General features: G+C 32.2%; 1 protein-coding gene and 1 long non-coding RNA gene across 2 annotated transcripts; one reads left to right on the plus strand and one right to left on the minus strand.

Annotated features, from left to right (window-relative positions):
• The first annotated feature begins 803 nt into the window (after positions 1-803).
• Positions 804-7,692, plus strand: LOC128040509 (putative glycine-rich cell wall structural protein 1). The gene is made up of 3 exons (XM_052629283.1): positions 804-1,066; positions 7,164-7,223; positions 7,443-7,692. The coding sequence occupies exons 1-3, from the start codon at positions 804-806 to the stop codon at positions 7,690-7,692; spliced, it is 573 nt and encodes a 190-aa protein (XP_052485243.1).
• Positions 7,693-12,462: 4,770 nt separating this feature from the next.
• Positions 12,463-16,026, minus strand: LOC128040608 (uncharacterized). Its single transcript, XR_008195399.1, has 2 exons — positions 15,216-16,026; positions 12,463-12,826 (listed from the first exon to the last, which is right to left on the minus strand). It is a non-coding gene; the product is annotated as an uncharacterized LOC128040608 (long non-coding RNA).
• Between the last annotated feature and the right edge of the window lie 184 nt (positions 16,027-16,210).

Genomic DNA, 16,210 nt, shown 5'->3' on the forward strand with positions numbered 1-16,210 from the left:
AAGTTATTTAATATTCCAATTTTATTTTAATAATATAATTTAAAAATACTAATTTTAAATTATAAATAATATTATTGATATATTATTAAAATTATTTATATTAATATTTTAATAATAAATAAAAGTAAAGCAACCACTAAAGTAGAGTATGGGTGTTGTTTTTGAATGATAAGAGCATATGGGTGAGAGAAAACTATTGGACATGAAAGACAAATAGAGTATGAGCTTTGAAAGTCAAAATCATGGGAATTGTAGAATGAAAAGTCCCTTACTAGTTGATGGAACTTGGATCGTATTTGCCACTAAAACTTGGTTCTCAAAGTCAAAACCAAATGCTAATCCTAGATTGAAAAACAACCCAAGGACATATATATAGTTTTTGACACTTTGGTGGTCACTTGATGAGGGAACAGGGATGGTATCTTTTAAGTTTCATTTTAATGATATATTATTTATTTAAGAGCTAACTTTCCCCCCACAGTTTGATGAATTCTTCATAATAAAAAAACCTTCGAAGTCAAAAAGGACATGCAAAGCATGCACACGAAGACGACATAAGGTCAACACCGACATCACTAACAGTCCCAATACCAACTGCACTTTCTCTTCTAAACATTGCTTTCGTGACAGAATTTTGAGATGACTTGGAGAGATTTAAAATATTCATTTTCAAGTTTTTCTTTTTTATTGTTAACAACTATAAATAGAGTGCATGGCCTGAACCTTTTTTCTCAACCAACAAAGCTTGTTTTACGTAGATTTTAAAGCTTGCTTTTGAGTGCTTGTCTATGTGCAGTTTGAATATGGGAAGTTCAAGGGTTATTGGTGCTGCATTCCTGGCTTTGCTCCTTGTAGATTTAGCTTTTGCTGCTAGGCTAGGAAAGGGAAGTGGTGGGGGTGGGGGCGGAGGAGGCGGAGGTGGTGGCGGCTCTGGATCAGGCAGTGGCTCTGGGTATGGGTCAGGATCTGGATCAGGGCATGGGTCTGGTGGTGGGATAGGAAGTGGTGGAGGAGGTGGTGGTGGCAGTGGAGGTGGCGGTGGTGGAGGTGGTGGCAACGGAGGTGGGTCGGGATATGGGTCTGGATCTGGATATGGAAGTGGGTCTGGATCTGGAAGTGGAGGTGGTAGTGGTAGAGGTGGAGGAGGAGGTGGTGGCAGTGGAGGTGGCGGTGGCAGAGGTGGTGGTCATGGAGGAGGGTCAGGATATGGATCCGGGTCCGGATACGGAAGTGGGAATGGAAGTGGAGGTGGTAGAGGTGGAGGAGGAGGTGGTGGCAGTGGAGGTGGAGGAGGCGGAGGTGAAGGCAATGGTTCGGGCTATGGAAGTGGGTCCGGTTATGGTTCAGGGTATGGTAGTGGTGGAGGATGATTTCTCACCATAAATTCAATCCAACTATGACTTCGGCTTACTACTTGATCATATACTAAAATGATGATGGTTATGTAATTTTCAAAAATAAAAGTGTAATGTTTGCTAGCACTCTATGCATTTCCATATTATATAATGAATCACACATGTTTTCTAAAGACTTCTAAGTCATTTATAAGAGATGAATATTAAGATTATTACAATATATTTCCTACTTTTTTAATAGTTTATTTTCATTAATAAATCACATATACAAGAGATAATAAATTAATTACACAGTTCAGTTTCCCTACATTTCCAGAGCTTATCTAAGTGAGATGAATTCACTATCTTTGAAACAAATACAACCAATGAACCTAGATCTAACACATTCCAGTAAAGAATCATTACTTTTGTTCCTCAAAGGTTAGAGCTCTCACTGCTAAATTATCTCTTTAAGAACTTAGCTTGTAAAACCTCTTTGTAAAACCAAACACAAAGAGGTTTTACAATCAAAGTGTACTCTTACAAATAATGTTCTTTATTGAACAAATAAGTGCTCTCCATACATAGTCCTAACGCACATAAGCCTCTAGCATATAAGAGTTAATGGCTTGCTAAGATAAAGATAAATTACAATGAATATCCCATTAAAAGAACCTTATAAAAAGGCTTTAAAAATGTCCTAATAAAGTCGAAAATAAACCAAAGATCTTCAAGATAAGTCTTCTAATCAGTCTTGATTCAATCTCCATATTTCACGGGATTTGATTGCTTGGTCCAATCTAATCGAATCTTCAAAGATTTGTTGCTCCAGAAGATGAATTTTCAAATATGGTCCAACACACTACTACGAGATTATTTGAGTCATTGCCCAAGTGATTTGATTGAAACTCCAAATAAGGCAAGTATATTTCTTGTCAATGTGCTAGCGGAAGTGGCCACTTCCATTGGCACATTGACATCCATTTGAAAAAACACTTAAAAATTGAATTATGACAATATATTTAATTTTTTATATTTTAGTATCTTAAGTAAATGGATTTAGAGTTAAAAACAAAATATTATGAAAAACTATACATAATATGGGGTGACTTAAGATATGACACAGAGTTAATATGAGAAAATAAGCTGAAGCAAGTATGATATGAAAAATAACATGTATAATACATAAATTATAGGTTAAAATATGTTATAAGTCTTTGTACCCTTTGTGCATATTTAATTTAGTCCCTACTTTTGTTTAAGTATTTAGTCCTACATTTGTTTTTTAGATTTTCAAAATTCAAGTCCAATTGTTAACACCATTAAAATTGTTTTGTTTACTTGAGGTTCATTACAATGAAGTTCTTTTAGTTACATGACTACCAAGTGAGATTTTATTTTTAAAATTTACAATGTTACATCATCGAATTTAAAAGCGAATTTTAACAATTGAATCTAAATTTTAAAATTTGAAAAACAGAAAGACTAGGTTCTAATTGTTTAACGAGTATAAGGACTTGAAACATATATTAACCTAAATTATAAACACTAATGATTAATATGTAAAATATTGAAATTAATTTATAATACTAATTTAATAAATTATGTAAAATATATTATAAACTAAAAGTATGACAACTAATAATCTGTAAATTGAATCATGATAATAATCAAAAAATATGACACAAAATATCAATTAAAAAATATTATTGCTCGAATATCACATTCCACCAAATGAACCAAACAGGATAATCTTACATTCCATCCTTAATTTACATTTTAGTAATCATATTATGAAACGTAATTTAAAATTTGACAAACCAAACGCACTCTAAATGTAAAAGTTAATATAATTATATTTTATAAAAATTAACTTCCAAAACTTTATAAGTTGACACCTCACCCTTTAAATTAAATTTTACTACTATGATTTTTTACCATGTTTAGCGTTGAATTAATTATTTTTGACCAAATTATAGAGTAAAATTTGAAGGTTAAAATATACTTCTAGCCTTTTATACTCTTCATTCATTTAAAATTTAAATTTCATACTTTTATTTTTAAAAATTTAGTCCATTTATTTTTTTAATTTAAAAATTTAGGTCAAATTTGTAACACTATTAAATTTCTTTTATTGCTAAAGTCGCAATTTCAAATTTTTTTAAATATTCACATGATAACCACATAAAAATTGCAATAGAAATGAATTTAATAGATAATTTAATGATTTGTGGATAAGTTTTTGTTTATACTTATTAGAGTTTAAATTTATTTTATATAATTTTAATACATTAAAATAATTAATTATTTAAATTTTTAATGTTAAATTATTTTATATATATCGGTTGAGTCTTAATTTGATTGGTATCGACATTATTGCTAATATAGGAGGACGTGAGTTCGAGTGCATTGAAACACATTATCCTCATATTTAAGGGTTGGGGAGAAACTATTGGTAGTTCTAGACATTGTATTAAAAAGAGCATATATGATAAGAACCTATAATGAGATTAATGTTAAAATTTTTATTTTATATATTTTCTCTAAAAAATATTACTATATATATATTATAAAACAAAGTGTTATTGTGCGACCTGAATCCCGTCACTTGTTAAAAAATAAAATAGAGAGGCAAAATAGGGAGATCTGTGGGGGTGGAGCCCTCGCGGTACGAACCATGCTGCACAAGTTGAATCCGTATAGAACTATACTTCTTCTATTAGAAATTGATTATAACATGATTGTTTAATACTTAAAAATGTGTGTAGTCGAAAAACTCTTGTATTGTTGTTTCTCAACAATAGTGAATTTCTCCTTCTTTGCCCATGGTTTTTTCCAAAAAATGTTTTCCACGTAAAATCAATGTTCTTATTTTTCTTTCTTATTACTTTGCGATCATTTCTACTGCCATTATCGACGTATAATATAACATAAGGTAACTACACCAATTGTCCTTAAATTTAGTTTAAAATTACATTTCAATCACCCAACTTTCAAAACTTACATAATAGTCACTAACATTATCAAATTGTTACATTTTTGTCACATGATCATTAACTTCGTTAAAAAGTAATGTTGCACCTTAAGTCAAAGGGTTAATAATTAATTTGGTCCATAAGCTATAGTTAAAAAAATTATTTTGACATTTTTAAAAAAATAGCAATAATTGTAAAAAAATTAAAAATCTTAAAAATAAAAAAATCATTAAAAATCAATTGTAGCAAGGAAGAACCAAGAATTTTGCTGCTAATTTTTTCACATCTGATCTCATCAAAATCACAGTCTTTGAACTTTCAAAAAGAAAAGAAATTACTCATTCACTTTGATCCCACTCATTTTTATATAATAAAATTTGCAAGAAATGTTAATTTGAAATTTTTAGTTTTAATTTTAAGAATTTTTAGATTTATACATATTTAAATATTATATATATATATATTTAAAATATGATATTTTATTATTTTTATAGATTTTTTAATAATTTTTAGTCTAATATTTTTTATAATTATTGTTAATAAAATTTTTAAAATATCAAAATGATTTTTAACGCTATCTCAAGGACCAAATTAGCTATTAACCCTTCGACTTAAGGTGCAACGCTATTTTTTTAACTGAAGTTAACAGTCAAGTAACAAAAATGTAATAATTTGATAACACTAGTGACTGTTATGTAACTTTTGAAAATTAGGTGATTGAAGTGTAATTTTAAAACAAAATTTAGGGACAATTAATGTAGTTACCCTATAAAATATGTGACATCCACCTTTGTGAACGAACGAAAACATTATATAAAAATAAAGGCATAATAACTTATTTGACCATCCAACTTTATAAAAAAGTTATTTTAGTCTTACATTTAATTTTTTTTAATTTTACCTTTTCAGCCCTTCAACTTATATTTTTGTCAAATCACCCAAATGGATGGAAAAGTTAACCTTTTTTAAATTTTACGGACATTACATTTAATTAATTTTTCAAAGTTATAAAAATTCAAAAAATAGAATTAAAATCATTAAAATTATTAAAAATATAAAATTATAAAAAAATTAATATTTTTTAAATTTTAAAATGATTAAATGCTAACATGTCATCCATGTGACAAGACGCATGTATGTCATATTAGCAAAATTAACAAACGTTAACTTTTCCAATCCATTTTGGGGTGATTTAATAAAAAAATACAAGTTCAATGGTAAAAGAGACGAAAAAATGAAAGCTAAATTTTTTTGTAAAGTTGAAAGAATAAAAGGTAATTATGCCAAAAATAAAATTAACTTTCTTACTATTCTTAAAAACTTGCTTACTAATATTTATTCATTAATTATGATAGATATTTTTGGTTTATTTGTTAATTTTTTAAAATTTCCAAAATTTTATAAGTCATGATAAAGTATTTTATATTGATATAATTTTTAATATGTTAATTTATAGCATTCTTCTATTTATGCCCAATTCAATTTTTAATCATTTCATGTTTTATATTGTGCTTTAGTTAATAATTTGAATTTTAAAATTTTAGAAAAAAATATTTATTTGTTTTTATTGAAAATATGATACCATTGTAAGTTCCCATGGCTTTAATTGTTTTTCAAAATTAAAAGATTTATATTAATATTCATATTTTTATAATTAAATTTAAATAAAATATATTTTCATTATTTTAAAACTTGGAAATAAACTATTTCGATGGCAAAGAAAGAGATTTTTTTTATTATAGAAAATGACAGGTGTCTGTAGGTTGATATATAGGTATAGATATATAATATGTATAGTTACTGAAACCTTGAATATATATGGTTATTGAAACTTCGATGGATGCCTATAAGCCACTCAAACATTGTGCGGAAAGTCAAAACCAAAAAGTCAAAACATGGTTTAAGAAAAGAAGAAGAGGAAAACTGAAACATTGGATAATATTTTTTTCAATTATATATAATATTGTTTTATAAAAATGAAGTAGCCCACAGTTGTGACGAGAAAAAAAGACCTTCAAGTCAAAACTGGGAACTAGGATACTACTTTATGCTAAAATTGCATGCAGAAGAAGACGTAAGTTCATAGCCATTACCATCCTCTTCTCAACCTTCTTTTTCGTGACTGAAGTAGTAGAATTTCAGCTAACATGGAGAGATTTAAATTATTAATTTGCAAGTGTGGATTAGAGAGATTTAAAATATTTATCTCAAGTTTTACTTAAACTTCTTTATTTGATTTCTAACTCCTATAAATAGATTGCTTGGCCCTAACCTTTTTCTCCATCATCAAAGCTTGTTTCATGTAGATTTCTAAGTTTGAATTCAGCTTTTAATTGTCTAAGTGTGGTTTGAATATGGGAAGTTCTAGGGTTATTGGTGCTGCTTTCTTGGTTTTGCTCCTTGTGGATTTAGCTTTTGCTACTAGGCCATTTAAAGCTGCAAGAAAGGGAGTTGGTGGCGGTGGAGGAGGAGGAAGTGGTGGAGGTGGTGCCACAGGTTCTGGATATGGTTCAGGTTATGGCTCAGGAAGTGGCTCTGGGTATGGTTCAGGAGCTAATGGTAATGGAAGAGATAGAGGTAGGGGCGAAGGAGGTGGAGGTGGCTCTGAATCTAGTGGTGGGACAGGAAATAGAGGAGGTGGTGGTGGTGGTGGTGGAGGTGGTGGTGGTGGCGGCAATGGAGGAGGATCGGGATATGGTTTCGGATCCGGATATGGAAGTGGGTCTGGATATGGAAGTGAAGGTCGTATTTCTAGTGGTGGTGGAGGAGGAGGTGGTGGTGGAGGTGGTGGCAGTGGAGAAGGGTCTGGATACGGAAGTGGATCTGGATATGGAAGTGGAGGTGGTAGTGCTAGTGGTGGTGGTGGTGGTGGTGGTGGAGGAGGTAGTGGTGGAGGTGGTGGCAGTGGAGGAGGGTTTGGATATGGAAGTGGATTTGGATATGGAAGTGGAGGCAGTGGCGGTGGAGGTGGCGGTGGTAGAGGTGGTGGTGGCAATGGAGAAGGGTCAGGATATGGGTTTGGATCTGGATATGGAAGTGGAGGTGGAGGTGGTGGAGGAGGTGGTGGTGGTGGAGGTGGTGGAGGCGGTGGTGGCAATGGAGGAGGGTCAGGATATGGGTCCGGATATGGAAGTGGAGGTGGAGGTGGTGGAGGAGGTGGTGGTGGTGGAGGTGGTAGAGGCGGTGGTGGCAATAGAGAAGGGTCAGGATATGGGTTCGGATATGGAAGTGGAGGTGGTAGTGGTGGAGGTGGAGGTGGAGGAGGAGGTGGTGGTGGAGGAGGAGGAGGTGGTGGAAGTGGAGGCAACGGCTCTGGTTATGGAAGTGGATCAGGCTATGGCTCAGGGTATGGTAGTGGGGAAAATGGTGATTTCTCACCTTAAATTCAATCTACGGATTAAATGTGATTGCTACTCAATCAATGACATGCAAAGTTCGATTTATAAGTTTCAAAATAAAAATGCAGTGTCTGCTTATCACCATGGCATGCATATCTATATTTCTATAATAAATTTAAATGTTGTAAAGATTTTCAATTTTGGGTTTTTGGATAATGTTTATTCCTGTACTTCAAAGAAGATAGAGCTTTTATCTTTAAAAGTTTGCATTATTATTTTTATACAACATTGGGATCAGGGGATAGGATCACATGGTTTAAATCCGTGTTAAATGGGTGCTTGACAAGGGTTTTAATCACGTTGATATGATTCAAGACAAACATGCGTTATTTTTTAGGATAAACTACCTAGTTAGTCACCCAACTTTTAGGTGCTTTCATCTTGGTCATCCAAGCATTAAATCTTTAATGGCGATAAACTGTACAGTCCACATCATGTTTACACTTTCATTTTGATCACCCAACTTTTAGGTCGCTTTCGTTTTTTTCACTTAAAAAGTATTTTTTTAAAGCATTGATTGGAGTAAAAAATTCAAGAATTAAAGTGAAAAAGTGATATAAACTAAAATAATACACAAGAATTGCCAAATTGTACTTGTTTATCCCATTGCCAAAATTTTAAATTTCTTTTTTTCTTAAATATTGAAATTTTAAATTCTAAAGCATCAAAATAAATTGAATAAATTGTTGAATTTTTTATCCATTAATAATGTCAACTAATTTGTTACTGTAATATGAAAATTAATTAATTTAATCTCCTTTTAAATTTTAAAATTTTATTTGATGTTTCCAGATTATCTTAAACGAAATTGTAACACCTTATACCTAGTCCGGTTGACAGACTCGAGCTATAAAATGCTATGACAGTTAACGATCACTATTAATTATGAATTCAACTTAAATATTAAATCAATCAACAAAGCATTCATTAACACAAGTATAACATTATTTACAACTAAAATTGTGTCTTAATCGAGATTATGGAGCTCTTAAACCAATTCAAAACAAATTAGGATCAATTCAAAACTTCTACAAAAAGATAGGTAAAAATAAAAAATATGGGTCACACGGTCATGTGGCCAGGCCGTGTGACAGGCTGATGTCGTGTGGTCTTAGATGACATGGTCGTGTGCTTAAACTGTGCAATAGACTGAAACCGTGTATAACAAGGTCACACGGTCGTGTCACCAGGCTGTGTAATAGACCGAAGTCATGTGGACCTAAATGTAAAATTACTAAAAAAAAAAAAGTCACACGGCCGTGTCCTAGATCGTGAAACTCTCTAAGGCCATGTACAACAATAACTTTCCAAAACATACAGACTACACGGCCGTGCCACATGGCCATATGTGCCACATGGTCATGTGACAAACTGTGTATACCTAAAAGGTACTCTACAAGGCAAGTTACTAATCCAAACATTCAAATATACCACAACCATGCAACATACCATTCCTCAACCTATTAAAATACATCAAAAACATGCCAAAACAACACTTATATCATTTATCCTAAGTGACTAACCTGTAACACCCCTTACTGTATTCGACACCGGAATAGGGTACGAGGCATTACCAGAACACAAACACTTATAAACATGTTAAACCGAGTTATAAAATTTCATTCAAATTTAAACTTTTCAAATTTTTAACATGCTTTTATAAATCTTCATGTTATACCTTCAAAATACTATATTTGTAACAAATAGGGCTTCTATACATACTCATGCAATTCAATCCTTCATTTAATTCACGATTCTCATGTTCACGATTCAATTCAATTTCTCAATCCAATATACATTTCAATCATTTAATTCAAATCATATCATTTGCAATTTCCATTTAATTCACTTACAGTTCAATTTCATTAAGTTTAATACTAATACATATTTATCGTTTAACTTAACATCCCCTTTTTGCGTCATTTTACACTTCAAGCATGAACTTAGTATTTCATTTCCTTTCCACTCCCGTTTCCTATGCATATCACATAAGATATAAACATTACACTCAAGCATTGTCGCAAGCTAGTCTTTTTTTTTTTTGAAGACTATCCACATGATAAACCATTTTAATAAAAATTACAAACTTTAAACCTTACCACCCTTTTATGATCACAAGCATATTTCCATCTAGGCATTTACCATTTCAATGCATAATTTTATAAATTTGATGTGGCGTAATCTAGCCACAACTTGGCCAAAGCCTAAGCATACACACCAAGTATGCTAGCCAAATAAACAGATAGTATAAGCAGTATAAGCATGGATAAGCACCACATTTATTTATGTATCAAACTTACCAACAAGAGTTAATTCATAAACCATTTCTGACATTGCTACATACCAAATCATATACCAAGTATACCACATACACATGCTATGAAACTTTATTTTCCCACATGAACTTTAACCATAACTAATAATGCACAATTATAAACATCATTTCTTTTCAATCTTTTATCGATTATAATCGAGCATATGGTCAATTATACACAAGTCATTCATATGTTCTTCCAATTTTCCTCCTCCCCCTCTCCATTCGACATCCTTAATGTACATAACACTCTTAGAAATAACATTTTCTATAGTTTCACTATTCACTTACATGTATACTTAAAACTGTCTCTCTGAGTTAGAGTCACTAAATTATTTTTACCTGGAGCTACAAAGCTCCAAATTAAGAACCGTTATTTTTTCCCAAAACTAGATTCATATTTCTTACCATAAAATTTTTAGAATTTTTGGTTTAGCCAAATAGTACAGTTTATTCTTTAAAATTTTCCCTGTTTCACTGCTTGATAGTTCTAACCTCTCTTAACTAAAAATTAATTATCTCATTGTACAGAATTCAGATATTGTTTCATTTTGTTTCTCTTGAAAATAGATTCACTGAGGATTCTAAACATATAAAATTTATCCCATAATTATTTTTGTACAATTTTTGACAATTTTCCAAAGTCAGAATAGGGGATTCCAAACTCATTCTAACTCTATCTAACCAAACTTCAAATATCTCAAAATATATAACTCTTTTGCTTGCTCTATTTCTTTTATGTGAAAATAGACTCATTCAACTTCAATTTCATATATTATTCAGCCTCTAATTCAATCTCCACCATTTTTGGTGATTTTTCAAAGTCACACAACTGTTGCTATCTAAATTGTTTTATTGCTAAATGTACTCTTTCATAATTTCACTTTTTCACTTTCAATAACAATTCAATTCAAAATTCACTTTTCCATTTCTAATTCGATATTCAATTCCATTCCACACCTATATTAACTATTTAATTACACTTAGTCAATTTCCCGATGAACACTTCGGAATAATAACAGATACTCGGTGGATTCAGCACATAGCAACCACCTCATTAATCAATGATGTCCGGTGGAATCAGCACATAGCAACCACCTTACTAATCAATGATGTTCAGTTCATATAGTACCCTGCACATAGTACTACACATGTGACCATTACCATCCGATACACGTAGTAGCTTGCACATAGTACTACACACGTGATCGAAACTATCCGGTACGCATAGTAGCCTACACATAGTACTAGACATGCAACCTATCATTTCGGTACACGTAGTAGCCTGCACATAGTACTACACACGTGACCATCACTTTCACTTTACATAGTGGCCTACACACAGTCCGTGCCACACATGTGATCATTTCTGTCACTTCATTCGTATCCCTTTTTATTCCAAAGGTTCATTCGAGAATTTCACTTTTTCTCACTTTTCTTTTTATCGATCAATTTAAATTTCTCGTATTTCTTGATTTATAACAATAAAATTAACTTATATAACATTCACACTATTCATTCCAGTCCAAAAATCATACTTTGACAAAATTACATTTTTACCCCTAAAGTTTTACAAAATTATGATTTTGCCCTTAGGCTCGTAAAATAATTTTTATTCAATTTCCTTGCATTTTAGGCCTAGCTGAACCATTTTCATAACTATAGCAGTCCACAATTCTCACTTATTCACACACTTGAGACATATTTGATAACTTTTACAAATTAATCCTTTTAGGCATTTTCATCAAAAATCACTTAGTAAAAGACGTTCATCACACTCCAAACATTCATATTCTTCCATAAAACATCAAAATACATGCATATCATTCATGGGTAAATTTTTAAACACAAACCCTAGTTCAAAATAATGGTAAAAATAGGTAAATCTTGTTACGAGGATTTCAAAAACGTAAAAATCATTAAAAACGGGGCTAGAACAGACTTACAATCGAGCTTGGAAGCTTGAAAAACCCTAGCCATGATTTCTCCATGCAATTTTTGGCCTAGGGGGTTGAAGATGGACAAAAATTGGCTTTTAATTTTGTTTTTAATTCATTTTAATAACTAAATGACCAAAATACCCTTAATGAAAACTTTGGAAACATGCCCAACCATGCCTATTTTTGTCCACCAACTTAACCAATGGTCTAATTACCATATAAAGACCTCCAATTTAAAATTTCATAACAATTGGACACCTCTAACATATAGAACTCAACTTTTTCATTTTTTACAATTTAGTCCTTTTGACTAAATTGAGTGCCCAAACGTCAAATTTTTTGAACGAAATTTTCACAAAATCATTTTGTGAAATCGTAGACCATAAAATATAATGAAAATAAATTCTTTTCTCGTCAAATTTGTGGTCCCGAAACCACTATTTCGACTAGCCCCAAATTCGGGCTGTTACATAACCAATATGTCACAATTGACACATCAAATCAACCATTCATCATTATATATTCATGTATAATCATACCAAAGTTTCATACCTATTTATTCACCAATACAACATCAATCCCAAATGGTCAAATTCATCAAACAAAATGCATTCTAGGTACCAAAGCATGCTTATACCATCAAGTACCACAACTAACCAAAGCAACCATCAAGGTTTACCTCTATATGCAAAATTCATATTCAAGATGGCACCGAACATAATTCAATTACTTATATGCATACATTGCCATTAACCTATTTAAATGCCACTTATAACTAGGCCAAAATGAGTAAAAGTCTACCAAAAGGATTGACGGATAATGTGAGCTCCGAAGACTATCCAATCAATAGGAAGATTCCAACAATCTACAAGGAAGAAAAGAAACATGGTAAGCTTACTCAAAGCTTAATAAGTTCGTATAATTCAAACACAACATGCTTGTCATTTAAATTCCTACAAATTGAAATTAACATATAAACTTAGTATTCCTGACCAAGTTACATATTCTCTACCATACCAAAATGGTTAGTCATGAACATATAGCAAACATCAAGACATATAGATAGCATAATACACATGACATTTCCATTCATTCAATGAATAACATTTTATGCCATAATATTCCATCTCTATTTATTTCCTTATCTAGTTTTGCCTGGAGAACTATAATAACTGAACTTGGGATACTTGGGATAAATTTGCTCACTCAAGCTGTAAATCGAGACATTAACCATTACTCAATGTTGCTCACACAAGTTGTCGAGTATTCGCGACAAATGCTAAATTCTAGCCATCGAAATTATATCCACCACCTATACATAGTATCTGATAAATATAACACTGGCACATAGTGCCTGATAAATATAACACCGGCACATAGTGCCTGATACAACATGAACACCGATACAAAGTACCTGATAATATGGCCACCGGTTCATAGTACCTGATAAATATAATCACCTGTACATAGTGTCTGATAAACCCTAATGACATGTCATTTATATCCTAATCATTCACTAAGATCACACGGGCCTTAATTCCATCATCACACTCTTTCCATCTTTATAACATAGTTTCATATTCATCATGGTCATTTACATTCCATATCATCTCTCAATTCATTCCAAACACATAAGTTGTTATACTTTACAATTAAGTCTTTCAATATCAATTTCAACATTTATTTCCAACAATCATGCCAACAACAACAACACACACATATATACACCTAGTACAAACATAAGTATCAATCAAAATGAACCTAATGCGAACTTACTTAAATGAAACAACAACAAACACCACACCGATGACTAGTCAACAATTTTTCCTTTTCCACGTTTATTAATTGATTGATCCATTTCTTGATCTATATATAATAATTTAACTCAATTATCACTTTCAATTTTAAAATGTCTGAACACATACATATGACCATTTAATAACATTTTACACTATTTCCTTAAACATTTACCTTTTATTCAATTTAGCTCCTAAAATTGAAACTTACATTCTTATCACAATTAAGCCAAAAACCCTTAAGATCGAATTCACCTTTACTCCTATAAGGTGAATTAGTGCTCGCTTTTAGTCTTAGGAAAAACAAATGAAATTTATGTTGTTTTCTCAAAATCATTATGAAACAAACACAAAGGTTCTGTCTAGTTTGCTGCTTCTATTTTATGGATCCTTGTCTTTGCCTTGTCATCTAGACTCTCCAAGTTCATCGTACTTTTTCCAATTTGATTACCCCTTGCATTTATCATGTGAATATATCTTTCCCACGCTTCTCTAATGGAGATACCTATGCCACTTCTCTTTCTACTTGCTTTATTCGCATGCAAAATTGTCTAGTAGTACATTGATTGGATCTCATGTAGCATTTTTCTGTAGGGGCAAGTAATTTAAGCTTCAAACAAAATGTTGTCGCGACCATCTTTTCCATCCTTATGAATGATCTACCAAATATGGCATTATAGGCTGAGGGATGGTCAACCATCAAGAATTCTATCATCTCTGTCTTTGTATGCTGACCATCGCCTAACGTGACTGATAAAGTTGCTGCCACTTTGACCTCTATTGGCTGGTTAGCGAAGCCATAAATAGGTCTCACGCTCTTGAGTATTGATTCCTTAAAATCCATCAACTTGAATGTCTATCAATGTAAAACTTCCACTGCACTTCAGGGTCAACTAATATTCTCTTCACTTGAAACCCAATTATGGTCGCTGATAACCACCAGAAGGCCATTACTATTTACATCTAAAAGTTGATCTTAATCAATTCCATTAAGCCAAAGTTGCCATGATTGCCCCGAGTGAGGCTTTTTTAATGGAGCATTGATGAACATTGCATTCTTCAAATATGCCTTCCTCTTAGCATTAAGTCTTGTCCAACCCTAATTATTTTCCACCATCACGTTGATGACTCCCTTAAGTAGTTGCTTATCTCTTGCTTTGTCCTCTCTAAACTCTTGAGAAGAACCAACATTTCAATTACCATACTCTCTGTTATTTCGATTTTGAAGGGTTGAGCTACATACTACTTTAACTATCCCTTCCACACAATAGATTCAATTGCATCCTTTAGGTGTATACAGTTTTATTCTTGTGATCAGGAGCATTATGAAACTGACACCTATGGGCTGACTATAAAGTGACTAGGTTTCACCAATGGGGGTGTTTCTAAAATTCCTTAATTTTCTATCTAGCTAAGAATATAAGCGACGAAGTAAGGTTAGGTGTATAAGTTTCAAACCTGTTATATGGAGCTCTTTCAATTTGCTTTCGTTGTTGATTCCACTAACTACCATCTCTCCCTCTGCTCATCGAGTTCATAGAATTAGCAAGGTTAGAAAAATGTTTGCCCTTAAATGTAAGTGTATGTTAGGATTTCGCCTTTGGTGATCATGTAATGGTGGGAAACCTCTGTGCGAGCTATTATAGCTTTCTAGTGAAGGTTCAACATAAAACTTAAAATTCGCCTCTTGTTGTTGCTAATATATTCGTTGCTGCAAGGAAGTATCCTCATTTTTTTCTTGCATCTCTGTGAACTACTGTAAGCTAGAGTTTGGGTTTGTGACGTTTGCTCTCCATCGCTGCCTTAAGGAGGTGGTGGTTGGTTTTGTTGGTTTGGATATTGAGTGTAATATCTAGGTGGCGAGGGTCATACAGGTTATGTAGATAATAATGGTGGTTTGGTTGCAACTGTTGTGGAAGATACTATTGCCTCCTACTAGTCTAAGTTGACTTGGGTTGTTTGAAGTTGGTTCTAAGCTTGAGAATCTTGTTCTCATTCTTCTTTATACATACAAGAATGAATAAGCTAGAATGAATTATGTATGTTTACGCTCACCAAATCAATTATTGGAGGAAAAATGCGATAAAAGTTGAGAGTTACAATATGAAAATAGAGCTAGTTAAGGAAAAATAAGGAGCTAGATAAAAAAAAGGAAGAAAGTGTAATTATTGAGGAAAGTTGGAATGAGAGAAGAGAGAGAAGGAATCATTGGATAAGGAATGGGAGATCTATAGTGGAAGAAGGTGGCAATTTAAGGGTGAGTTTAGATGCACGGTAATTTATTACAATTAGTGTAAAAATAATATTAATAGTAAGATTTAATACTATAACGATATGGTACGTGAGACAAAAAAAATAATATCGCAAGTTAAATATCGTCAATCCAAACTAGCCTAAGAAAGTTAAATATCGCAAGTATCCATCAAAAGAGTGAAGGTGTATATGCACAACTA

Source organism: Gossypium raimondii, chromosome 4 (assembly GCF_025698545.1).
Source record: "Gossypium raimondii isolate GPD5lz chromosome 4, ASM2569854v1, whole genome shotgun sequence".
NCBI classification, from domain to species: Eukaryota; Viridiplantae; Streptophyta; class Magnoliopsida; order Malvales; family Malvaceae; genus Gossypium; species Gossypium raimondii.

Excerpts from the sequence above, each read along its gene's own strand:
- LOC128040509 (XM_052629283.1), top strand. The coding sequence starts at position 804 with ATGGGAAGTTCAAGGGTTATTGGTGCTGCATTCCTGGCTTTGCTCCTT. Across the intron at positions 1,067-7,163 it reads GGTGGTGGCAACGGAGGTGG|TGGTGGTGGTGGTGGTGGTG; the intron begins GTCGGGATATGG and ends TGGTAGTGCTAG. Across the intron at positions 7,224-7,442 it reads GGTGGTGGCAGTGGAGGAGG|TGGAGGTGGAGGTGGTGGAG; the intron begins GTTTGGATATGG and ends CGGATATGGAAG.